This window comes from Lissotriton vulgaris, chromosome 1_1 (genome assembly GCF_964263255.1).
Source record: "Lissotriton vulgaris chromosome 1_1, aLisVul1.2, whole genome shotgun sequence".
Classification (NCBI taxonomy): Eukaryota; Metazoa; Chordata; class Amphibia; order Caudata; family Salamandridae; genus Lissotriton; species Lissotriton vulgaris.
In genome coordinates, this window is record NC_141685.1 from 501,449,879 (window position 1) to 501,477,172 (window position 27,294).

General features: G+C 45.0%; 1 protein-coding gene across 2 annotated transcripts in view; it reads left to right on the forward strand.

Moving 5' to 3' along the window:
• Positions 1 to 27,294, forward strand: part of LOC147747399 (serine/threonine-protein kinase TNNI3K) — a 2,862,006-nt gene that overhangs the window by 519,788 nt on the left and 2,314,924 nt on the right. Inside the window, exon 1 of one of the 2 annotated variants that reach the window (XM_086953861.1) lies at positions 18,359 to 18,455. The exons of the other annotated variant lie outside the window; for it this stretch is intronic. Within the exon in view, the coding sequence (XP_086809987.1) occupies positions 18,416 to 18,455 (40 nt within the window). The 5' untranslated portion in view covers positions 18,359 to 18,415. Of the gene's footprint in view, positions 1 to 18,358; positions 18,456 to 27,294 lie in introns of those variants that run through there. 2 annotated transcript variants of the gene reach the window in all.

Below are 27,294 nucleotides of genomic sequence, written 5' to 3' on the forward strand. Positions count from 1 at the left end.
TACATTTCGAAAATATACAATTCCGTTACTATAAATTCACACTAAAACTATGTTAAAAATCAAGTTACAGCAGAGAAGTAAAAATATGTACCCCTAAGTAAGTGTGTGGGGATGTTTTACATGTGATTTTGACTAGTCATCCGCCGCTTGCGCTAGGCAACTGTTGATGAGTTTCGTATACTTGACTCCTCGGCAAGCTAGGATGCATGGCTAGCCCTCCAGCCAGCTTATCACTGCTTGTCTGCTAGGACGGATGTTCAGGTTGATAAAAATCGCCTTTAGGTACTGCCTCCTTTCGCTTAACATGGCTGGACAGGTGCACAACAAATGGGTCAGGGTTTCTTTTTGAAATCTGCATAAACGACAACCTCCTGAGTCAAAGCCTGTCACCCATGAGGGGGATAAATCCTTGAAGACATGCACCCCCATCCTGAACTTTAAGAAGCACAATGGGCAGATAAATAGGCTTGTGGCTTTGAAGTCCTATATGATTTTATAACTGTCCATTCGTGCCGCCTCTTTGTGAACGCCAATTTATCTTCCAGTAAAGATTTATTTTTGCTTGCGACTTTCGCAATTTTGTTAAAAGAAACTCGATCCATCTTGTTGTCCCATGCTGGTTGAAGTTCCAACATGGCCAGAGATGTATTCAGGAAACTCCCCCAAGAGAATGGAATTTCTTGCTCCTTCTGTACCCTAACTTCGTCCCAGCAGAGTCTATTCAGAGTGTCCGCTTCGGATAACCGGAGAGTGTGGCAGAATTTAATAAAGTTGCTCATTGCCCTGTATTTATGATCCTGGAGCCCAAATTCCAGTCTTACCTCGGCAGGCGAGGCGCATTTTGGCAGTTCAAAAACCGATTTGTAGCTTTTTTACTGTAATTCATTCTGAAAATGCGAATCTTTGCCACACCAGGGCACAAGGCCGTAGGACAGACTTGGTTGGATTTTGCCAGCCATAACTTTTAACAGATGAGAATGGTTTGGGCATTCCAATTTTCGGCGCAAAGATCTATAAGAAAGGACTAAGTCTTTGCTCTAAGGGCCAGTTTGTGTTCTTTGTGACCTGTGCCCTGCCCGATTATTACGCCCAGATATTTGTATGAGCTTTTTTCTCCTACATGAGCCCCCTTAACCATCCATTTGTACTTTAATTTCCTACTATCAACTAGGCGAACAACTTTTGTTTTATCTTTGTTTAACTCTAGCTGTTCGGAGTCCAAGTAGGATGCCAGGTTATTTATTGATCTTTGTAACCCCACAGGGGTTTGGCTTAGCAAGACTATGTTGTCTGCGTATTGGAGAATTGCAACTGGCTCACTTGCCAGTTTCGGGGTGGCAGTCTGGGTTTTCAAAGTGTCGGGCAATGTCCGATAAGTACAGATTAAAAATGCTGGGGGCCAAGACACAGCCTTGCTTCAGACCGCTTTCTGTAAGAATACTTGCGGTGGTGCTCAACCCATTTTCCCAGTTTGACTCTTGTCCAGGTGTCAGTGTACAGGGTTATGATGGCGGTGAGGAGTACATTTGTTAGGCCCCATCTTTTAAGTTTGCTTCATAAATGATTCCGACTCACTCTGTCGAATGCTGATTTGATGTCCACGAAACAGGCGAAGAGGCGGACTTTCCTTCTTTGCGCCTGTTCCGTCAAGAGGGCTAGAGTTGCAAGATTCGATTGGGTGCCCATGCCTTGCCTGAATCCTGTTTGGAATTTCGGGATGATGTTGTTTTCCTCCATCCAGCCTTGCAATTGGTTCAGTAGGCACGAGGCATATAATTTTGCTTCCAACTCAATCAAAGAGATTAATCTATAGTTCCCTGGCTTGCCGTGATCTCCCTTTTTGTGTATGGGGTGGATGATAGTCCCCCACCAGGAAACTGGGATATTAGAATATGCATAAATCTCATTGAAAACCGGGGTTAGCAATTCCGACCACAACTCTGGATTGTTCCTGAAAATTGCATTTGGTATGCCATTTGGCCCAGCCGCTCCCTCAGACTATAGTTTCTTTATAAGTCTTTTCAGTTCTTTCGCATTTATCAGAGGAGTTTGCTCATTAAAAAAGGAGTTCGAATGGGCTGAGCTGTCTGTTGATTTTACATGGCTGGGTCCGGCTTGGGCCTCCTTTTGATCATGGTGTGGCCCCTGAGATGGTTGTTCTAGATCCCCCGTGGGTTTATTAAACAGGGAGTTTACATGGTCTATCCAAACTTCTGCACCAATTCCTGCCTCTTGCTGAAGTGTTGGACCAGCTGTTACAGTATTGATGATCCCCCAGAAATCGCTGCTGTTAGATTTTTTACTAGCTGTTAATAGTTGCTGCCAGATTGATTCTTTATATACTGATTTTGCTTTCCCCAAGTTCTTTCTGTAGGCACTCCTTAGTGCCTGCAACTTTATTTTTTCATGTGTTGGGCCTTTTTCTCCTTCTCGGGATAGGCGTCGCACTTCTCTCGCGATCTCTCTTTTGCGCATCTTGAGATCATGATTGAACCATGGCTCCCTTCTCGCTGTTTTTGAAAACCTCTGTCTCTTGGAAACCGGGAAGGATTGAAGCAAGAACTCGGCCAGTTGCTCCCAATGATTTACATGAGCCCGTTCTTTTACTGGGCCTTGGGTTTCATTAAAGGCCTTTACTTTCTCCTCCATGGCTTGTGGGGCCACTCCTCGCCATTTTACTTTACGCAAGTTCAACGTTTCTGGGTGCTGCATAATGGCATTACGCTTCTGAGCAATTTTTGTTCTATTCTTCAGGTTCAGGGTTAGCAGCAGGTGGTCACTTTCTGCTTGTGGGATTATTCTAAAAATGTTTATTTCTGAGGACAGATTTATGCTAGTAATGATAAAATCTATTGTCGAGGCGACCTTTCCTCTCAGGCATTACGCTTCTGAGCAATTTTTGTTCTATTCTTCAGGTTCAGGGTTAGCAGCAGGTGGTCACTTTCTGCTTGTGGGATTATTCTAAAAATGTTTATTTCTGAGGACAGATTTATGCTAGTAATGATAAAATCTATTGTCGAGGCGACCTTTCCACTCAGGTGTGTTGCCATGGGGGGCGAGTCCCACGGGGGTTTACCATTCATGATTATTAGGTCAAGTGCTGCTAATTTGCAGACAAGGTTGGACGCACCATTCGGAACATTACAGTTTCTTCCCCGTTTAGTCGCTAAAAGATCGGTGTTGAAGTCACCGGCGAGCACCATATGAGCATTTGTGTGGCTTTTCTGCAATACTTTTAGTAATTTTATAAGAGTTATATATTTACCATTCTGCTTCTTTCTCTCTGGGTGGATGTAGACATTTATAAGGAGGAGTTTTATGGCTTGTTCCTTGACGGTTACCTTGGTCACTTGGATCCAGTTTGCCCCTGTGTCTATTCTGATTCCCATTTCAATTCTTGAGTTATATAAGTTGATAAGCCCCCTCTTAGATGGCCATAATTTGAATATCTTTCTGCCAGGCAATGATGTTCGATGAAACCAGGTATTGAGGTTGCCCCCATGTTCCATGTTTCCTGAAGCAAGATTATTTGTTGTTGCATTAAAAAGGTTGCGGTATCCTGATCTTGGCCCATGTCCCTGAACCCATTCACATTCCATGAACAGAGCGAGATGTTAATTAATTCGTTGTTTTCACTTGCCGGTCCTGGTGTTTGTATTCCTTGGTTAGGAGTGCTTATCATTCAGCGTTTTGGAGATCCAGGCCCAATCCTTGATTTCCTGCAGGCTTCCCCCGATGGAGCCCAGGCTTTCGCTTTTGGGTGCCTATTGTTTTGCACAAACGTAGTCGGTGAGTTGGAACGTGCTCCGCGTAAGCATGTGTGCTGGTATTTTCGTGGGCTTTTCTCTTCATTTGGATTGTTTAGAAAGGGATACGGGTACCTTGGGCGTTGTGCTGCCTTAAGCCTGATTCCCCATGCCTCGAATCTTCCGCTCATACCTACAATGTTGTCCACGAGGTCCTTGGACGACCACGTTGTCAGCGACTCCTCTACCCCCCTTCGGGCTGTTTCCTTGAATTCCACTGAAATTAGGTCACAGGAACGGATTCCTTTTAGTTCGGGGATTTCATGGAAAAGTCTCAAGAGGTTTCCCCTGTTGAGTGTATCCTGGGTGCCTTTTGATGAGTATTCCGGGATAAAAGAGAGCTTCAATTCAAACAAGTCAATTCCGATTTGCTTTACAAATAGCAGTGGTGTGCTTTCGTTTCTTCCCCCTGATCCTGTGAGGTTTTGCGGGGGTTCTTCGCTGCTTCCTTGTTCATACTCTGCTGGATTTTTAATTATATCCTCTTGCCTGGCAATTGGAGGGCCTAAATTTATTTGGGTCGACGTCATTATTTGTGGGTCCGCTTGCTCCTGGACTAAAAGCTTGTAGTGGCGATCCTTTGCCCTTAGTATTACAGCAATTGATTTGAAGGGGATTTGAGGGCTGGTTGACAATATGGCCTCCGACCTATTTTCTGGGTACTGCTTAAGTTCTGCTAAGTTGGGCCCCTCATGTGTTTCTTGTTGCCATGCAGGTTGTTGGCTATTTTGTACTTTGCCGCCCCTCGGGCTTCGGTGTACCAGCGATTGCTGGTTTTTCATATGTACCACTTCATCCTGTTCGTTTTCATGTAATTTTGTCTTCTTCACTGCCCGGGTTTCTTTGCCAATTTATTTGTCCTCATGCACTGGGCTTCTAACTCCTTGCTTGTTTTCAGGCACAATATAAGGTATTGCCGTGTGCCTAAGACCTTGACTATTTGCGAAGGACGTCTGTGAATAGTGGGCTTGATTTCTTTCGGTGCTTCCTGCCTCGGATAAGGAGCGAGACGTTGCTTTCCTTTCCGTGGTTGATTTTGCTGTAAAAAGTGGAAATAATTTAACCGGGGCAAGGCTTGGTTGTTTGTTATATTTTAGTCTGGCCTTCCTTGCGCGCTTTCTTTCCCGTTTTGTGATTTTGACTCCCGCCTTTGTTATTGGCTGTGATGCCACTGTTTGACGTTGACTTTGGTTTATCTCAAATTCTAAATTTATTTGAGCTTCGTTTTTGTTTTTTATTTCCTCGTTGTTGACTTTGAGTAGGTGAAAGGTTTGCTCTTGCGCGATCAGTTTTAGAGATGTTCCTTGGTAGTAGGTATTTAAGGACTGTTTTGCTGCCCCATGAACATCTTTTAGGAGTTCCGGAAGTGGTACCAGTTGCTCTATGATAGGGCTACAGTGGCATGTAGCTAGTCGGTTATTTGTGTCACTTGCCTGTCTAGAGTTTCTTTTTTTGTTAATAGCGCTGTTATTACGTCCAGTTGTTTATTTACTCCAGCGATGTGACTGGCCATGAGATTAATTAGATCAATTTGGACGTCCATTTTGTCTGATTGAAAATTTTAGTACTTTTATGGATTGTTCCAGGGTGTGAATCAGAGTTTCAGCCCATTTTGTGTTGTGATGGTCATCATTGTGTTGAGCCAGGGCTAACTAACCAGGGCTTGACCCATTTCCGGAAGAGATAGTTATTGGGGATGACAGGATTAGTTGGTTATTTGTTATAGGACTGTGGCCTTCCTCCTGTGGCTCTATCATGTTGGTATCCTGATTTCTTTGAGGATTCAGGGGGGTTGACGAGACCAGTCGAGCACTAAAATGGGGTGTGTGGTTCCCAGTGGGGAGACAACTGTGTACCTATTACTTGTGCAGACCTCACATCCTTCACAACTAATAACCCAATGTTCCTTCTGTGTAAGCAAGTAATGAACGATAGAGGACGTCAACAAGAAGATGCATGAGTAACTTAGCCTACATTTCATAGTGTGTGTCAGTTGGACATGACTTTCTCTCTTCATTTGTGGAATGTTGGATTTTTGCCTGAGCTCTAGAAATACTTTTACTGAGAGGTTTTTATGCATATCATCTAAATTTTATTGTATGTTCTGTTTATAATGACCAACTAATTTCTCCCCCCTTCTAATATATATGTGTTCCACCTTTCTTCTTTTCAAGCAATTGCATTTTATAATATAATTATGTGATTATTTTTCTGGGTATAATGTGATGTCTGTGTGTCATGAGCAACTATTTAATCAAAATATACCGTAAAAATATAATTAAGAATAAACTCTTTCTGCATCAAAACATTATCCTTATGTCAGTGTGCTGTGGCAAGATAGGTGCCTCCTGGTAAATTGGTGCAAAAACAGCTTCCATGTTGGTTTTTGCAAAGGATGGGATGGGACAGCACTCCGGCAGTACCCACAGTGCATTCGGGATTGGAAATGCTACATGCCATTGGCCCTGCAACAACCCCACAATTGAGAAGCCACTGTATGCTCTTGGTGGCAGGGGAGTTCCTAGCAACTACCATTGTGACATATGCTTGAGAGTCACTTTTCTATTCAGAAGGGGCACATCCCAATTATAAAAGTAACACTATATTGATTGTAAGATTCTCCCCATAGGCGGAAAGCCGGGGGTATAGCTCGTAATTTTTTTTAAAAAAGTGTGCATTATATTTTTTGTTCGTGCATTATTATATTTTGTTTGCTTTGACAACTTTTAAAATCCAGCTTATTACCCCTCACGCCGATCCTCAACCCTGCTCCCTGCGCAGCCGATTAGGTGCTAAGCGGTGGGAGAGAGGGTTGTAGCCGCTATACTGGGTGTAGGGAAAGGGCTGCGGTCCAGCTGCTGGCTTCCTCCCACCCTCCTCTGCCCTCTATATTATGACCATCACATCCCGTCGGCGCAGCGGGCGGGTGCAGCGGGCGCTACGAAGGCGCGCCAAAGGTAAGCCCATCTGCGCCCGTCCGCGGCCGGCCGGGGCTAGGGGCCACGACCCCTGCCCCCCACTAGGACAAAGGAAGCACTACAATACAGGCTCTCTTTATGAACTTAGGACCTCCGTTGCGACAAGCTTTTGTCACTCCTATCACCCCTTGGAGCTACTCCATGTCTGCCCCTACTGCAATGTAAAGCTCATCACTCCACGACACAAGGATGACTGGCGGGACTTTAAAATGTTTCTTCTAAACTCTAGGTCTCTACCTAAACATAGCCTGGAATTATCATTATTGCTGGATGAATTTATGCCTGACGCGGTCTTTCTGACTGAAACATGGCTAACCCCAGATTCCGAACCTGGCTACCAGATTGCCCGCAAAGACCGCGCTCTTGGGAAAGGCGGCGGGATCACAATCATTTATAAGGACCAATACACGTGCCGCTGCACCTCTGAGACTATCACTGATTGCGAAAGTATGCTATTGAATTCTCCCCCAACGACAGTTTCTCAGGCATGCTTATCTATCTCCCCCCTAGCCCACTTAAACAGTTTCATATAGCCCTACCCTCTTCTGTGGCCGACCTGGTCACGTCTCCCTCCAATTTTACGTTGCTCGGCGATCTTAATATGCATTTTGATAACATCTTTGATAACGCCGCAGTGGAGCTGACGGCGAGCCTGGCTGCAGTCCAGCTGGAACAACTTGTCCTATCCCCCACTCACGTCAAAGGTCACCTCTTGGATCCTGTATTCAGTAACTGTGCGCACCTCAAAGTAGGTGCTATCAGTCGTCTACCCTGGACTGATCATTTTTTGATTCCTTTTACTTGGACTATACACAAATCCTTACCCCGCACCCTCATCCTGCGAAAAAAATGAGAAACTGGTCCAGACTTCCTCTGGACCAGTGGACCAGCTCCCTTGCAACCTCTAGACCCATATTCACTTGGGACCCCTCATATGATAACAAGGAGTACGACAACTGAATTTCGAAGTCGCTTGACTCCATTCTTCCCCTCCGTAACACCAGCTTAAAGAGGCAGCGGAAAACAGCCCCCTGGTATTCGGAGGAGCTTTGAGGGTGAAAACGACTCTGTAAGAAGCTTGAAAGGAGGTGGCGCCTGAGATATGCTGCCACGGATAAAGCTATATACAGGGAGGCCATTAGAGCCTACAAATTAGAAATCAAGGCAACACAATCTGCCTACTATAGTGATAAAATCATGTGGGTCAGATCAAAACCTAAAGAGATGTACCAAATAGTAAAGAGTCTGACCATTCTTCCACCACCCTCAGCTACTAACTACAACCCACTCTCTTGCTGTAATGATTTAGCAGAATTTATCAAAATAAAATGTACTTATCATTTCCAGGACTACACTCCCCAACAGAAGCTGAGCACTCCCACCAAAATATCCTAGACCATTTCCCCCCATTAGACTCAGAAACACTTGAATCTCTGATGTACCAAGTAAAGTCAGGCTCCCCATGTGATCCTGCGCCCCCGTGCTTGCTGGTTTCAGCTAGCCAGGCCATTCTCCCCACAATTAAGGAGCTACTTAATTCCTCTATAGCTACTGGTACTGTACCACTCACTTGGAAACAAGCCATGGTGCGAGCACTCCTGAAGAACCCTACCCTTGACCCCAGCAACCTCAACAACTACCGCCCGATCTCTCTGCTTCCCTGTGTGAGCAAAATCCTCGAGAAACACATTAACATCCACATAACCTCGTTTCTCGAGAGTAACCAGCTGCTTGATGTCACCCAGATGGGTTTCCGCCCCAAACACAGGACAGAAACTGCCTTGCTGGTGGTAACAGAGGAAGCCAAGCGTATCTTGAATCAGGGGGGATCAGTGGCAGTTATGCTCCTTGATCTGAGCGCCGCATTTGATACGGTGAACCATAAAACCCTTTTGCGCCGCCTCCATAGTCTAGGAGAATTAGGAGAAGCTCTGGCCTGGCTTGAATCCTTTTTCAGTGGCAGGACCTTTCAAGTATTTGAGAGAGAGTCGGTCTCCGCAAGCAGGCCCCTGGGCTGTGGGGTACCGCAGCACTCATCATTGAGCCCTACGCTATTCAATGCGTATATGAGACCGCTGGCTGAGATCGTGCGTCCTTATGGCATTAAGATCATTATATATGCGGGCGATACTCAGCTAGTGGTCTCTCTCATGCACAAGAACCTGCCAGCAGCCACAGATCAGTCTGACAACCTACTTGGAACAGGTCAAGAGCTGGATGACGGCGTCGTGTCTCAAGCTCAACGGAGACAAAACTGAGCTTATGCTCCTCGGCCCCCCAGCTTCATCCACCATTGACCTTCGATGGCCCGCCAGTCTGGGTGCGCAGCCCACACCTAAAGACAATATAAATAGTATTGGGTGTGGCTGGACTAATCCCTGACCCTTAATACCCAAGCAACTAAACTATCAGCGACTTGCTTTGGACTCATCAGGATGATGAAGAAAATCCTCCCGCTTCTACCTTTTGAAGCCAAGCAAGTTGTTATGCAGGGCCTAATTCAATCCCGTCTTGATTTTAGCAACGCCCTGTACTTAGGGGCGCCTGAATATTCTTTGCAAGAACTTCAGCGGATCCAGAACTGTGTAGCACGCACACTGCTCAGTCTCTCACGTAGAGTTTCGGTGGAGTCTGGGTTGAGAACTCTGCACTGGCTCCCCGTTAGGGAGAGAATTAAATTCAAGTCTATGTGCATTTCTCACCAAGCCTACTGGAAAACTGGCCCAGTAATTAGCCACTCTCTGGTCACCCCTTATTACCCCAACAAACAGCTTTGCTCCACCCACGCCTTCTTGGCGGTAGTTCCTCACATCAGGAGATCCAGAGCTGGAGGTAGGTCATTTTCCTACAATGTGGCCAGGCTATGGAACTCACTCCCTTTCCACTTAAGATCTAATCCTAACTTGCTGGCATTTCGCAAGCAGCTCAAAACCTACCTCTTTAATAAACCAGACTAACACCCTAGGCTGACCACGTTAGGAGGCATGAATCTTGCTTTTAGTCCCTGTACGCCCCAGGGCAGCAGCTGCGCTTAATAAAACCCCTTTTCATTTCATTTCATTTCACTATATCTGAATTTTATGAGCTATGAACTATAACCTACATTTGTCCTACCTTGCTCTACATAACAGTTCAGGCACTGACCTTTTGCCTAGTTATGTGCTGAATAAATTTGTGGTTTTCCCCCAAAACTAGCCTAATTTATTATGCATGAGGATTCCAAGTATAACACAGCAGGATTACCATCTTCAGCATAATGACTCTGTACAAATGTCACCGCTATCGTCACCATTGAACGACAGGCCCACAGTACCATTAAACATCTCAGTAAACTCCCTGAGGCTACCTTTTAGCACCACATCTTCGATGGGCAAATTGGCGGAGAAACTTTCATGCTGACACGAGACGTTGAAGTCCCTGCATGCAGATACTCCAGCACTCAGTAGTCTGACATCCTTTGAGGGGTGCCCAACTCGAGACCAAGACTGAGTCTTTCATTCTCTCCCATCAGGTAATGGGGTTGGCTCTTTCCTAGGGGGATTCTTGGCTCCACACCTACATACATGCTAGGTACACTTAGGTACACTTGGCTAGGGTTCGCATTATAGGAGTATGCTTGATTATTGCTATGCATATATGTGCCTGCATATTTCACTTTTTTTGCACCATGGCAGAATTCTACCTTTTATGTACTCTGTTGGTTCTTGCAATCATATATATGTGTTTCTGTCTAGTGATTGTCGCAGCACACCTATTTTATACTAGAATGACACTGATTTAATAAATGCCTATTGAAATCGTCCACATAATTTATTCTGCATATCTCTCTGAGAAGACGTGAGCACGAGTGACTGAATGAAAAGTACTTTACTATTTCCACAAGCCCTGCAGGATCAAGTCTTGTCATGTTCGATAGTTGCCCAACACTATTTACTCCTTGGTAAGGTTATTGGGCTTATAGTGGCACTGTGAGCTAGCTGGTCTGAAGGCTAACATATCTTTGAGGGTGTCCGGAACAGTCTGGACATCAATCCCTTAGTTTATGTTGTCTAAACGTGCAGATCCTATACAGATTTATGGGAACAACAGACAGGAAGGAAGGGAGAAACAAGAGAGAGAGAGAGGGGGATTAATTATTCCAGATCCACAGAATGGAAAGGGGCGACCACTCGGTCCCCCCGAACGTATGGCAGAGTGCCTCGATCCCCCCGGGAAGCCATTTTGGGCGGGAGGCGCGTCTCGGCTGGTATGCCCGAAGTGGCGTAGCCGGGGCGCGCTTTTTCCCGCCCTAGAGTGGGCTGGCCTAGACACTGACGCGGCCGGCCACGCCCTCGGGGCAGGCAGGGGCGGGTTTACGCCCGCCCTGAAGATGGATAAAAAGGGACGCAAGACCAGAAGACATCCTCTTGTTCCTGTGCTCTGAAGCTGCACCTCCTCGCTGCCCGTGAGCTCGAGACGGAACGAAGAGCCAATTTTTGAGCGTTTTAATCGTTCTTGTTTGTTTTTCAGTTACTCTGTTGGAGAATGCCGAAGAAGGTGGGAAAACGCATGACTACTGAACAGATGCTGCGTGTTCTCATGAAGGAGATGTCCGAACTAAAGAAGCGGGTGGATAAGAACGAGGAAGGGGGAGCAAAACGTCCTTTGGCGGGAGCAGCCCCGGGAGGGAAAAACAAGAGGCCCAGGAGGGGAGCAGCGGGAGAAGACATCCCGGGTCCCAGTGCCCCGCTCGAGGCACCAACTCCCGTGCCGGAGGAGGGGAATCCGATTCCCGTTGTGGTTACCCCCGTGTCCGAAGACGATATGCCGCCCGAGCTGGCAGCACAATTGGCAGCGTGGTTGGGTAAAGGTAACGAGGGCGCCACGGCTGTCGACGCGCAGGCGCTGATAAAGCAATTGCGTGAGAAACGGGAGGCAGCCAAGGTGTCCGTGCCGGCTGCAGTAGTGGACAAGACACCAGGGACGATTGCGACCACAGAGGCAGCGTCCGGTGCAGGTAAGCGGCCATTGCCGATTGCAAGGGATGAGTCAACACCCTCTCGTAGAGAAAGGTTGGGTCAACATGTTCCTTTGGCAATTAAGGAAAAGATTTGGGGGGGGAGTATGTGAACATTTTCTCATTGCTTGTTGATCATTATGAGGTGGAGCATGTTAAGAGTCAGAAGGATCTCATGCATCCGAGTGTTTGGCGCGCAAAAATGGCCGCCTTTAAAGTGAATGAGAATATTGGCAATTGGGGCAATGCTTGGGGAATTTTTACGTCAATCTTGGGGGAACGTAGGCCTGAGTTGCTTTCCGAGTTTCCAATCTATCAATCGCGAATCATGGGGTACTCGACATCGCACCAGGGTAACCATTGGTTTTGTTACGATAATCTTTTCAGAAAGGCAAAGGAGCATAATAAAAGTTTAACCTGGGATTGTTATGATTCTTTGACTTGGGATAAAATGAAGGAGACAGGAATGTTAAAAATGCCGTTGGTAGGAAGTAATGTTGGCGAATCCTCCCGGCAATATGCAGGGACGCCCTTTCGATCAGGTACGGGTACCGACGATTACTCGAAACCTGCCGGCAATACTGGAAAAAGGGGTTTCTGCTTTAATTTCAACAGAGGTAAATGTACTAGACCCCAGGGATCGTGTAAATTCAAACATGAATGTAGTGGTTGCGGGTCGTCCCATCCTGAGTCCACGTGCAGAGCCAGAACGGGTGATAATGGGGGGAGAGGAGGCGCCAAACAGGTCTAATGTAGTCCGAGGGGCGCCTTTACCAACCCCGATTGATACCCTGGCAATGATTCCCTGGCTCAGTGAATACCCGGATCGTACTTCTGCTGGGGTGCTGCGGAACGGTTTTTCGTATGGTTTCCGCATCCCGGTAGGGGACTTTCAGGGTGTGGAGAAGTGCAAAAATCAACTTTCCGTCCTGCAGCATACGCCCGTAGTACAGGATAAGATCCGTAAAGAGGTTGCCCGAGGTCGGGTCGCCGGCCCGTTTAGTGTACCCCCGGTTCAGAATTTTGTTTGTTCTCCCTTAGGGGTAGTCCCCAAGAAAGACCCAGGTGAGTTCCGACTGATTCATAATTTGTCAGCCCCACGAGGTCTTTCTGTAAACGATGCAATCGATCCAGAAGTGTGTTCGGTGCGGTACGCATCCTTCGATGAGGCCGTAGCCATTTTGAATCGCCTGGGGCCCGGGGAGCTGATGGCGAAGTCGGATATCGAGTCAGCGTTCCGATTGCTCCCGGTACACCCAGACGACCAGCGTCTCCTGGGATTCATGTTTCAGGGTTGCTATTACATGGATAGGTGTATGCCGATGGGGTGCTCTATATCCTGTGCCTATTTCGAGAAATTCAGTAGTTTTCTACAATGGGTCTTCACAAAGAAAACGGGTTTCCAATATGTAATGCACTACCTTGATGATTTTCTGTTTCTTGGGGCAGCCGGGGATCTTGAATGTGGCCGGGCCTTGGCCGAATTTTGTGTGTTAATGAACCAGTTTGGTGTGCCATTGGCGCCGGGTAAAACAGTGGGTCCTACGACTTGCCTCGAGTTTCTGGGGATCGAGTTGGACTCCAGTGAGGGTTGTTTCCGTTTGCCAGCGGACAAAGTGTTGAAGTTCAGGGCTGCACTGCAAGTGTGTATAAATGCATCTAAAGTTACGCTGCAACAATTACAGCAGTTGGTGGGACAGTTGAATTTTGCCCTGAGGGTGATACCAATGGCCCGCCCCTTTTCCCGTTCAATTGCCCAAGCGATGGTCGGCCTAAATGAGGGCCATCATCGCACGAGACTATCGGCTGAGGTCCGCCAGGACATGCGTATTTGGTTAACATTTCTGGCGGACTTTAATGGTCGAATAGTCTGGAATAAACCAGCCGTGTCCTCTGAAGAGCTGGGGCTATGGACAGATTCAGCAGGAAGCATAGGTTTTGGCGCCATCTTCGGCACAAAATGGTCGGCACAGAAATGGCCGACATGGTGGCATGAGAATGGTCTGACTAGTAATATTGCTTTCCTGGAACTGTTTCCCATCCTGGTGGCCTTGAGAACATGGCCCGATGGGTTCAAAGATCACTCTGTCATATTTTGGTCTGACAATATGACCGTGGTCGAGTGTATCAATAGTCAGGCAGCACGCTGTAAATTGCTTTTAAGACTGCTCAAGGAAATTGTTTTACTGTGTATGCAATTGAACGTGCTATTCAGAGCGAAGCATGTCCCAGGGGTGATGAATCAGGCGGCTGACGCACTGTCTCGTTTTCAAATGCAGGCTTTCTCGGGTTTCCTCCCCTCAGCGGACCCAGAGCCGGCACCCTTTCCCGAAGCTCTCTGGTCTCTCGGTGCCCCGAACTTCGTCACCTCGTGGGAGAGAGTCTAGCACCAAGGACAAGGAAGGCATACGAAGGGGCGTTTCGGGCCTATTTAGCCTTTTTGGGGACTGATAGAGAGGGGCTTTGGGGCCACGAGGAATGGGTGGTGCATTTTCTGATGTCCTTGCGTAGGGCTGGGAAGTCGGTGGCTACGGCCCAGAGGCATCGTGCTGCCATTTCCTTTGTTGCCAGGGCTCATAATATCCAGGACCCGACAGCGTCTTTCGTGGTACAGAAAGCGCTGCGAGGGTGTCAACGCCTTGAGGGTCGCAGAGTAGACGAGAGGCGCCCGATAGGTTTGGATAGGTTGGCCCAGTTGTTGGCCACACTCCCTGCCACATGCTCATCTCAGTTTGAGACAGCATTGTTCCGAGCCGCTTTTACGCTTGCATTTCATAGGGCGATGAGGGTGAGCGAACTGGTAGCGAGGAACAAACTGGATGTGGCGGGGGGTTTGTGCCAGGAACACGTTCAGATCAGAGGAGAGACGATGACTGTCTCCTTTGTCAGGTCCAAGACCGATCAAGATGGGATGGGTGACTGCATAATCATACGCAGGATTCCCGGGTCCTCCATGTGTCCGGTAAAGTGTTTAGAAGACTACCTAGCACGAAGGGTGGCATCATGGGGGGGGACGTTGTTGAGACACGCGGACGCCACCCCACTGATGAAATTTCAGTTTCAGCGGGTGCTTGCGATGTCAATTGCCGCTGCGGGCTTGAACCCGGGCGAATTTGGGACCCATTCCTTTCGTATAGGGGCTGCTACAGAAGCTACAGCCAGGGGTCTTAATGTGGAACAAGTGAAACGAGTGGGGCGTTGGTCCTCTAATTGTTACAAGAGATATGTGCGGTTGCACATGTTGTGAAGCTGTCATAATGTACTCACGCTTCTTGTTTTTCTTTGGTTTTCAGTTTCGCAAGCTTACAAGGCGGGGCGGACTATGCAGTCGACCCAACACCGGGCCAGCGGTCAGACATCACCGACTGTGAAAAAGGAGGTGTGGGTCGTGGGCCACTCATACGTGAGGCGTGCCGCGGACGTATTCAAAGCAGGTGACATGATTCACGTAGCTGGGGAATACGGGTACAGGGTGTCCTTCTACGGAAGAGGCGGTCTCTGTATTGACCAGTTTCAAACATTTTTCGAGGGTTTGTTAGGGCGGACGAGGTCACCGCCGTCTATAGTTATAGTACATGTAGGGGGCAATGATTTGGTCACCACCGGTAGACGACTTCTCCTGGAGGCAATGCTTTCCACTGTAAGTTGGTTGGCGAGGAGAGTTCCGGGGTGCACAATTGCGTGGTCCCATTTGATTCCACGAAAGATGTGGCGGGGGGCTATTTCTATTCCTGCTTTGAATCATTCTGTTAGAAAGCTTAACAACAAAGTGAGTAGGTTGTTCCGTTCCAGGACATTGCATTCTATTTCTCATGGCTGTATTAATGATGACAGTATGTATTTGGGGGATGGTGTGCATTTGTCTCGGGTGGGGAATGAGTTACTCATAGGAGACTTCTTAGCATGGTTGAAAACGTTGAAACATGACCTTTAGGTAGGAGTTTTGTGGGGGGTCCGGATAGCCGGTCAACTATCCGGCCTGTGGCGGTAAGGTCATGATCGGTGAGCACTAATTGGAAGATCCCTATGAGTGGGCGTCACCCAACACGGATGGGAGCGCTCGGGAGAGGTGGCCTTTGGCCCCTCAACGGGGAGGCGGTCCCTTCTAAGGATGGGTCGCCGAAAGAAAAGGAAAGGCGGTCAAGGCCCCTTCCTGTGTAGGAGGGGTTACAGCCCCCTCCTGGGGAATTTCCCGGGCCAGTGACATCTGCGACGGCAGATGCGGTAAGTTGTGTGGGGTTGGGGGGAGGTCTACGATACCTTCTAGATACCTCACACGAGTCTTCGAACGACCTTTAACTGGCGTCGAGTTTATAGGTGCCCCCGTCAAGTCAAGGGAAATTGGTAGTAGTTGCACTTGAGTACGCCTCAGTGCTGTCGCCCCTCCCAAGTGGGGGGGGTATGTCTGGTTAGGGATCTTGACACCGGTTACGACCTTGCCGTTGGCCCTTAAACGTTAGGATGTACAATTTCAATATTTCAAGAAAATGTTTTGTAGGATGTTAGTTCGGCTAGGAGAACCTCTGTATTAGAGAATCTGTTAAGGTTAGCCAAACATCGCAATGTGGTAATGAAATTGTACATTAATATGAAACTGTTTAATGTTTTTAAATTTTGTTTTAATAAATACGGCCGGGAGGGTCACTCCCTCCCACTTCCAAAAACTTCAAGAACTGTTTCCGGTTTCCCTCTTTTGGGGATTGTGTTGAGAGGGGGTGGCGGGTATCTCAGCCATATGGAAAGGGGCGACCACTCGGTCCCCCCGAACGTATGGCAGAGTGCCTCGATCCCCCCGGGAAGCCATTTTGGGCGGGAGGCGCGTCTCGGCTGGTATGCCCGAAGTGGCGTAGCCGGGGCGCGCTTTTTCCCGCCCTAGAGTGGGCTGGCCTAGACACTGACGCGGCCGGCCACGCCCTCGGGGCAGGCAGGGGCGGGTTTACGCCCGCCCTGAAGATGGATAAAAAGGGACGCAAGACCAGAAGACATCCTCTTGTTCCTGTGCTCTGAAGCTGCACCTCCTCGCTGCCCGTGAGCTCGAGACGGAACGAAGAGCCAATTTTTACCCACCCACCAGCCCCTGAAGACAGCCAGTTGTTTTAATAAAATTGATCGATAATTCTATTTCGTTACGGGTTGTGTTAGTATCGTGTTGATGTTGAATGTGTAATAAAGATTGGTCTAATTTTGTAAGTTTGGTGATTAAAGAAATTCGGATTTAACGTCCATTTATTAATGTGCTTTTCGGCCATAGTGGCCAATGTTGGTTTTTAGTTTAATTAGCATTTGTCGTATTTATTTTGGTCGGGCGGTAAGGTCATGATCGGTGAGCACTAATTGGAAGATCCCTATGAGTGGGCGTCACCCAACACGGATGGGAGCGCTCGGGAGAGGTGGCCTTTGGCCCCTCAACGGGGAGGCGGTCCCTTCTAAGGATGGGTCGCCGAAAGAAAAGGAAAGGCGGTCAAGGCCCCTTCCTGTGTAGGAGGGGTTACAGCCCCCTCCTGGGGAATTTCCCGGGGCCAGTGACATCTGCGACGGCAGATGCGGTAAGTTGTGTGGGGTTGGGGGGAGGTCTACGATACCTTCTAGATACCTCACACGAGTCTTCGAACGACCTTTAACTGGCGTCGAGTTTATAGGTGCCCCCGTCAAGTCAAGGGAAATTGGTAGTAGTTGCACTTGAGTACGCCTCAGTGCTGTCGCCCCTCCCAAGTGGGGGGGGTATGTCTGGTTAGGGATCTTGACACCGGTTACGACCTTGCCGTTGGCCCTTAAACGTTAGGATGTACAATTTCAATATTTCAAGAAAATGTTTTGTAGGATGTTAGTTCGGCTAGGAGAACCTCTGTATTAGAGAATCTGTTAAGGTTAGCCAAACATCGCAATGTGGTAATGAAATTGTACATTAATATGAAACTGTTTAATGTTTTTAAATTTTGTTTTAATAAATACGGCCGGGAGGGTCACTCCCTCCCACTTCCAAAAACTTCAAGAACTGTTTCCGGTTTCCCTCTTTTGGGGATTGTGTTGAGAGGGGGTGGCGGGTATCTCAGCCATATTTAAAGCACCTCCTTGCTAATCTTTCGCTAAGTGCTCTAACCGGAGTGAATTGTAAACCGATCAAGGCTCAATAACAAAACACATATGAAGAAAACACAGATAAACATGTCTCAGTTGTTTTAAATCACAGACAAGATTATTTCCCCAATATTTGGTTAAACTCGGTTTGCAAAATGTTTTTTTTCAGTTGCGAAAGTTCACTGTGGATTTCGTCCACTAATGCCACGTACTCAGTCTCGCCTTCTTCAACCTCCTGCCAGCGAACAATAACGAAACCTCACAGTTAGAATGTGATTACATTTGATGAAATTATATTACCCTCTATCGAATCAACCTGTGTTTATTTCTGTATTGCATTTAAACAAACTGATTTGTAGCATTTATCTAGACTTCACTCGATAGCACACTCTGGCTCGCTCCGTGGCAATGTTGCATGACATTCCATTTGGTACACAGTTTATTTTTAGCCATGGGCTATCAAACTATTTTTCTGCGGGGCTGCCAGTCTGCAGCACGAGAACAAAGGATCGCAGGACTCAAGAGCGTTCCGAAAACAAAGAGGAAACTCTAAGCAGATGGGCAATTACAAATCTAGACCTTCGCAAACTTGCACCGGTAACTAATCCTATTTTCATAAACGCATTTGTGGATTGCCGAAGTTATGCTGTAATTTTTTACTAAAACCGTCATGTCCAATGGGAATTGATCGAAACAATGAAGCATTTGGCTCGAAGTTAAATACAAAATGTCAGAGGACAAACAAGTTAAAGAAATTGCAGAGTTGTAGTCACATAACGTTTTTATCAAATAATAGATTGTTGCACTGCTATATTTACTGAATGGATTTAAATACCAAGGAATGAATTCAGATGAGATGTGAATAGCAATCTAGCACGTTTTTATGTTTAAGGGATGTTTATTTGGAAATTGCAAATCATACTTTTCACTTGGGTTTTTACAAGTGTGAATTTTCAGCTAATTTCATTAATTGTAGACAGTAGGTCTCATTCGAGTTTGGTGGGTTTGGCATCTGCTGATGTATAATGGTTGCCCCACTCCATTCAGAGCTGGTGGAACTGCAGGGTTTTTCAGACACTTGACCTGATCTCTCATTCGCCACTGGGCCACCAGTTTACAGTGGCGGTTGTGTGCCCTAAATATGTCAGGCACCTTCACTACATTTGAATGCCTGCGACTGCCAGGCGTTGCATGGTGGTCCCAGGCAAGGAAATCCACCAATTGGAGAAAATCTCCCTTCGCCAGAGCCAATGAACCTTTTTTTCAAAAACCTTTTACACAAATTCTAGTTTGGGAAGTTTGTTTGTGTAAAACAGGCAGAAATGAAGAGTGTGATCAAAGCAGCATTTCACCGTCTGGCACCTCTAGCTCTACTGTAGGCTTACAAATTCGGCCAGGCAGATGGGGATATCTAAATAGAGAAGGTAGTGCTCGGACAGGGACAAGCGGAGCCTGCAGGCTTCTGAGCCTCTCACCCTACTCAACATGAGAGCATTTAAGTCGACTGGTCATAAGGTGTTTAGATGTGCAGTGTTTAGACAACAAATGTACGACCAATACCAGCGGCGTAACATTAGACCCCGCAGCTCCTGCTGTGCAGGGGGCACCCCGAGCTTTATGGGGCCCCCTCTGGCACTATGCACAGGTAGCGGGCCCCTAGCTTGAGAGCTCCTGACTGGGTCCGGAGAGTGCGGGGTGGCCCTACACGTACTCTGCAAGGGTGTCCCCTCAAGTTTCCTTAGCCTTTGGCCGATACTAGGATTTTTCAGTCCAGTGCGCCAAGTGATATTTTGTCACCCCTCCCATGACAGTAGGGTGAAGTGTGATGTTTAAGGCAGACTGGTGCCTAGTATTTCATAGGGCCCTGGGCAGCTGCCAAAAATTGTCGTGCTGTAGGCTTGACAAAGAAAAGCAGACATCTTTCTTAACCCTTTGAGTGCTCATGACGAGGTCAGCTCGTCATGAGACACGGCGCTCCGGTGCTCTCGTCATGACCTCGCCCGTTCCGTGGAACGCTCGCATGCTGGGCTGATTCCCCTGCTGTGCTGAGCGTTCCATTGGAACAGGTGTGGCCATGACGAGCTCAGCTCGTCATGAGCACCGGAGCGCCGTAGCTCATGACGAGTTGACCTCGTCATGAGCATGGAGGCGCGGTACCTGCCCCCCCAGGCCCCCAACACAGCAGGGGAAACAGCCCGCACGGAAGGGGTTAAATCCTTTAGAGAAATGGATGTGTAGAGGAGACACCGCTAAGCTATCATGATTGCTCCATTTGTGACGGCTCTTCTTTGATGCACACTGGGACCCCCCCTCTTGCCCGTGTACACCTGCTTATTTTATTCCCCCCCTGGGCGCAGTTGTCCCACATTCTGCAACCATTCCAGTCTTTTTTTTTTCTCTCTCTCTCTCTCTACCTAATGTTGATATTGCATTTATGTTCTTCCTCTATCACTTTGTAGAGCTCTGATATCCTTCGGAATCTTGTTCCCGTTATATAAAACTTTATAAATAAAATAAATAAATGAGCTGGAAAATAAAAGAACATAAAAGTTCATTCAAAGACATTGCAATGTATATACTGTAGCGAGAAGTTCATGCCTTTGCTATTCATTTCTGAATAATATAATTTACTTTCTAGAGTGCACAGAGGTACCCAGATTATCTCACTAAAGTATTAATATTATTTAAATTGCATATTTGTATACTTGTTTTTAATTCATGAAACTTATAGAAGTTGTCTAGTAGTATGTTCATATTTATACCTATTTAATATAAGTACATAGAAACCTAAAACTCAGTGGCGACAATAAGGACAGGATGCTGGTTGCTGAAGAAACAATGTTTAAAAGTGCTTTATTATCCCGAGTGGATACCAAGCATGTCTGAAAGTTGTGGTTCAAAAACATTTCGTTTTTCCTCTTTGAAACTCTTGTCTCAAATTTTGTTTTCTTACTTTTATGCCCTAAGGCATAAAAATGTAATGGCTGGAGAATATTTTTAATGTGCGCAGTAATAAATAAGGTGCATATTACATTTAGAACACAGTAACTATCGAATAAACGTTATCTTGCCCATTTTACTGTAAACTAAATCAGATAGATGAAAAGAAGCATGTGAAAAAGTTTCAAATTAACTTAATGACGTTGTTAGGTTCAGAAATACACAAGGCATTTGAAAATACTAATGCACATCAGTAACGAGAGTAACTTTAGAATTCAAATCGTGATTTGAACTGTTTTGGTTCACACTATAGATGTTAATATGCTGTTTGTAACTAATTAAATTTGAATATATCTAATGCTCCAATGTCGTTTAGTTCGTAACTGTATAGCCAGAGTGTTACCAGCTGCTTAGACTAAAGCATTATATGATTGCTACAAACGATCAATCATTCAATCAATGGCCATTTATAAAGTGCACAGCTACCTCACCCAAGGTGTCCCAGCGCTAGAAAACAGACTAGTGAGACTGAGCAGCCAATGATACTGCTACCCCTGCTTAAAGAGCCAGGTTTTAAGGCCTTCCTAAATTCATGGTCTGTTTTTAACAGGCGCAGGTGACTAGGCAGTGCGTTCCATAATTTGGCCGTCCTTACCGTGAAGGTTCTGCTCCTTGTCGAGTCTTTGCGTATCGTGGGACAAGGCGGAGAGACAGATGATTTGATCTCAGGCTCAGATCCTGTCGATATGGGCTAGGCCTTTGCCTGAGGTAGCCGGGATCCTTGCCGTAGGTGGCTTTAAAGTAGTAGTAGTAGTAGTAGTAACTGAGCTTATAAAGCGCCTGGTTACACTAGCCAGTGTGTCCCTATGCTGTACCGCTGAGGAACCCATCCTGGCCTGTTCCTGTGAGGCGTCCACTCCTGGGCACCCCAAGGTGAAGCCAGGCATCCTTAGCGATTAGGGCCGGTGTGGAGATTAAGCAAGCTATTGCCCAGAGTTGCAGAGTGGGACCCATGATTAGAGTAGGCACCGTGACGAGAATTATCGGGTCCGCGGACATTGAGCCCAAGACCCTGCCGCAACGGGAATTGAACCCTGGTCCCGGGTCAGATCTCTGCATCAGGGTCTGCCGCTCTAACTAGTGAGCCACACTCCTCCACATTTTCCACAAATTCAAGGGTGAGTGACTTAAACTCTATCCCCATGGCCACTCGGAGCCAGTGTAGGTGTCTCAAGTGTGGGGAAATGTGATGGTGAAAAGGGACCCATAGGATTAGCCTTGCCACTGAATTCTGGACCATCTGGAGCCTGTAGATCAGGTAAGCAGGCAAGCCCAGGTAGAGGCTGTTGGCATAATCCAGCTGAGAGGTTACCAATGCATGGACCATAACCCTATGGCTCTCCTCTGGCAGAAAAGGTAAACATTTCCTGATGTATCCAGGGCCAGCAGGGCACCCGGGCGTTTTGGTATGCTGCTGAGCTGGGGGCTGATTTTGTTGATGGGGACCTGCGTGTGCTGAAAAATATTTTTTTGCTTTGTTTATTTCGAAGCACACGCAGGTCCCCATCAACGAAATCAGCCCCCACCGCAGTGAAATCAGCAACCAGCTCGGCAGCATGCCAAAACGCCCGGTAGCAAGTCCGGCCCTGGATGGATCTCATTTTCCCAAAACAGGCAGCAACAATTTGCCGGACTTGCACTGTAAAGGAGAGGTCCGTCCCCCACCAACTCCGAGATTTCTAGCTGAGTCCTAAGGATGTTTTTAGTTTGAATTAAAACCCACTTAACACTCGCTGTTTCTAGGGTTCAGTTTCTGTCCTATCAGTTTCACAACTTGTAAAGATTTCTGAACAGCAGATGGAAATAGTGCTTGATTGTCATAAAGCTGGAGTTGCTAGGAGACCATGGATCAAAGAAAAATGATAGGCATAGTTGCCACTGTCCTATGTGACCCCTTGATTGACATCCATCTTACTACTCATATAGTTGGAAAAGATTGTAATGTTTTGCTTTGACATTTATACTGGTATGATGGTATATATCACAAGGACTGTAGCAGACAGGTGTGAAATTTGTAGTGCTCCCGCTACAAGTATCATGAGTTCCTGTTACGAGACAAAATCTCTGGTTTTAATAAGAAGTGTGATCAAAAAGAGAAATACTAAGAGTAATGAAGATTTTCATTAAGCCACAGACAACGTCCGATCATAAATGGAATGAGTAGGGAGAATGCACAGGAAATACACTTGCCTGGTCATTCAAGGAAAAACATAGATGCGTTGTGCAATCCAAATTTCACCATAATGACTACAGCACTAAAGATTATAAATCAAATATTATATTCCTAATTCAATACAAAGAAGTTTATGGCAAAAATGTTCCAGAAATAGCAGAAGTGATTTCTTAAGATATTTGCAAAATGTTATTATCCTTAAACTCAAAAACTAAAGCCGCTCAACCTGTTTATCCATTCACGAGAGTAGAGGTTAGTTAAGCCCTCAATGATCTATCTAGTGTCAAGGCCATCGGAGAAGGTGGGATTCCTATGGATTTTTTTATAAGAACTTTAATAGTGTTCTAACCACTTTATTAATTAACAACCTTACGGATGGCAAACCTCCTCCCCCTCTTTTAGTACAAAGGAAAAATATTATTTTTCCTAAAAAGAAAAGAGATCCCATAGATATCAATTTATATAGACCTATCATCCCATTGAACTCAGACTACAAAATAATTACGAAAGTCCTTGCAACAGAATCTCTAAGATATCCTATAGTTTAATTCGCACAGATCAAAATGTTTTTGTCCCTAATAGCTAGCCATATACTATTAAAATCATCTAGCAGAATCAATAGACCTCTAAGTACAGTGCTCGGATATACTAGCAGCTATTATTTTAGTAGATTTGGAAAATGCATTTGATTTGGTCCGATTGAAAGCATTGTTTACTATTCTGAAGGCATTCGGTTTTTCTGAACAATTAGTGAATCTAATCATAAACCAATATAAAAAAGAAACCTATATAGAAATGCCTCAGCTTCAATTATAGATTAGTGGATGAAAGACAGGGTTGATTAACACAAATTAAGGGGTTGCCCTATGTCCCCTATCCTCTTTGCTGCCTTTGGCAGTTGCTGTGGCAACAAATACAGAGCTCAAAGCCCCCGCAGATTTATCGTTAAAAAGTATGCACTATGACAATGGTATTCCTCTGTCTTTGAAGGCAGAAGGTGAAAATATCCAGCTAGCACTAAATCTGATATATTTTACATTATGCTATTGGTGGATATGAAATAAACCAAACTAAAACTAAAACGTTACATACAGTGCTACACAGAGCATTCTCCACATCACATTAAGAACAGCTACGCCAATAGACCTAAGAAATATCTTGGGATATGTGTTGTTCAGAAGCATCAAAACATATTATCTTTAAATTATAAAACTATATTCTCTAAAATTATCCAGTTGTCCAATAGTTGGGCTTACGTCAATCAACTATGATGGGTTGAATTTGTCTGCTAATTTTTTTAATCTTTTCCCAAGTTAGCTTTTTAATTACAAGCTTTCCAATAACATTGCCTGTGCAGTATTTCACCACCATAGATTCAATTGTATCAGCATTTGTCTGGGGTAAAGGTAAACCAACGTTTGCAAACAATTTTGTCTTCCTAAAGACAGAGACATAAAACTCCACTGTTTGGTGCCTCTGTTGGCTATTAACTCTCATACTTGATTGTGCAGTAATTTAAACTGCATCTGCAACTAGCTGTGTAGAAAGATGGAAAGGGATGGTTTCTCATTAACTAGAGTTTACAATAAACAGAAATTGGCAATCCGTAGAATTTTTTCAACAACATATTTATGCCTCTAAGTGTTGCTTTTGGCTGGCATTTTGCCAGCTGATAACGCTGTTTGATATTTCATATTTACCAAGCAATGAAGGAAAAACCAAAATACTACACACGTTAATTTAGGCATTTGATGGAAAAGTTGGTACGTGGTACAAAATTTTATAATCTGTAAAACAGATTTGCATTCTTGAGAAAGTAATTGCCAGATGGTAAACGGAGACGGGCATTAAACTGACAGGAAATCAGTGGGCAAAATGTAATTATATGAATTTTCATATTTTAAAGAGAGCCAATTTTCACAGAATGTGTTTCTATCATGCATGGCTTTCATACTCTGCATCTGCTACTCTTCGTAAAATGTATTCAAGCAAATGCATGAACGCCCCGAGATGTGTCTCCCCATCTCTTGGATATTGGATGCACATGTTTTTGTATTGCCCACAATTTACATTTTTGGCAAAAATGACTGTATTCTTTGTCTCAATTACTAGATCAACAAGTAAAAAGTGATAAGCATTTTTGGTTGTTTCGCAGATACCACTAAGTCTAAATATGGGCAAATATATATGCCCAATCTTACCACAAGATTGTTAATCACCATTAACTGAAAGTCATATCAACCACCCACTTACGTGGACTAATTGCTAAAAATTAACACAAACAATGAGTGTGAACTGGCGTATGCTTTATGAATTGGTAATGTGAAGAAATATTCTTTGATATTCGCAGTTTGGAATTTTTGAAAACATTTTTGTATAAAAAGATTGATAATTATGATGACTAACGATGTTGTAAAAAGGAAATTAAAGAAGTCATAGATAACAACTAACAATACAACTCAAGCAATGTTATGTAATTTGATTTGATTTGTTTACCTATAAGAGCAACTGCACTAGACGTAAAAGTTCCTACTACTTTTCGTTTCCACGCTCATATCTATATATACTGCTTTATAAGCATAATTTCACTCGAGACACTCTGCCAAATAGCATATATTATGGTAATTTACAGTCAGGAACCTTTATGTGTCTACAGTAATTGTATCAGCTATAAATAAAAAAGGCACAGTAATTGATTGATTTAAAGTATATGAAAACTGTGTTACCAAACACCCCAGTATAAGGGAACACTGACAGACATTATACTGGGCCATTGATAATGTAGATCAATTTATAATCCTAAACTACTCTTACTATTGAACCACAAATAAGGCTGTAGAACTGAAGGCACTCAGGCACTGATGATACTGAGACATTGATGATCCACTGATGATACTAAGTAACCAACAATAATAAGTAATTGATGATATTAAACCATTTATACTGTGCTGCCAATGATGATATGGAAAAACTGATGATCCTCTGTCATTGATAGACATTACACTCTGCCACTGATGACATAGAGCAACCAGTGATACCAGCAACTAATAATATTGAGCAACTGATAATAATGTGCTAATAATCCCACTGGGCCACTGTTGTTGCTTAGACATTGACTGTGTTCAGTCACATTGTTAAATGGTAGTGACAATACAGAAACCCCACTGATAGTAATAGTCAACACACAATAAGGTAACAGTAGTAGTTTAGGCCCTCATCATACTAGTTATATATGTGTGAGTTATGAGGGTATGCAGCAAGGTAACTTCTTCCTCATATTGCCATGTTGCCAAATTGAAAACCATGCTCCAACCCTCATGTATACAAGAAAGTATAATTCGCCTGTAAATTTAATTTTCACGGCATGGATTGTGATGGCTGTTGGTACCACACTATCACTATGTTTGCAGAATTTGGAATGAAAACATTAAATCTGAAAATCAAATCAGGTTCTTAATTTATAATAGATGAAATATTTGTGCTGTTTCAAACTAGAGTAAATCAGAAAAGTAGTTGTTGCTCCTGCCGTGATCCAGATGCAAATGAAGTTGGACATCTATTTCATCCTGCTCAGGCTTCAATCACATTTTACACAATAGAATAATAGGAAGATTCACAATAGGAGCTGGCATGGCTATCTGTGGTTCCATATGCAGGTAAAAAAAATGTCGGATCTTCAGATTAGCCACCTATGGGTCCATTTTTACATTTTGAGGCTCACTTATCTGTGCGATATTACACAAGCTGTTGTAATACATTTGTGGTTGAAAATGCCATGTGTGACTGAAAAGTGACCGTCTTAAGATTTGCAAAATGCAATATTTCTAACAGGTAGAGCTTTCTGCCTTTTTGAATTCCACTTGATCGTGCCAAAACATTGAGCTTTTCATTTCGACCTACATATATATTGATTATATATTGACTTGCTCTATATTGTTAAGGGACTTAGATTTGTAATTAGAATAGTACATTTCTACTTCCCTATCAATGCTTACCTTGATGATACACTGATACATTTCTGGGTTGATATATGTGTGAGTTGATATTTTTGTCCTCAAAATGTTTACATACTCTTCTGGTGGACCGTAGGGTTTCTTCCTTCCCATATATACATTTTCAAGAGAATGAACATTGGATTGGGGCTTGTGGAACTAGGTAGAGATTGGGTTAAGAGTACTTAACCATAGGCAAGGAAGGTTTGCCCAGAGGAATACATGCTCATCCCAGTGGGTCATTGAAATAAGCCTCGAGTTAATAAGAATG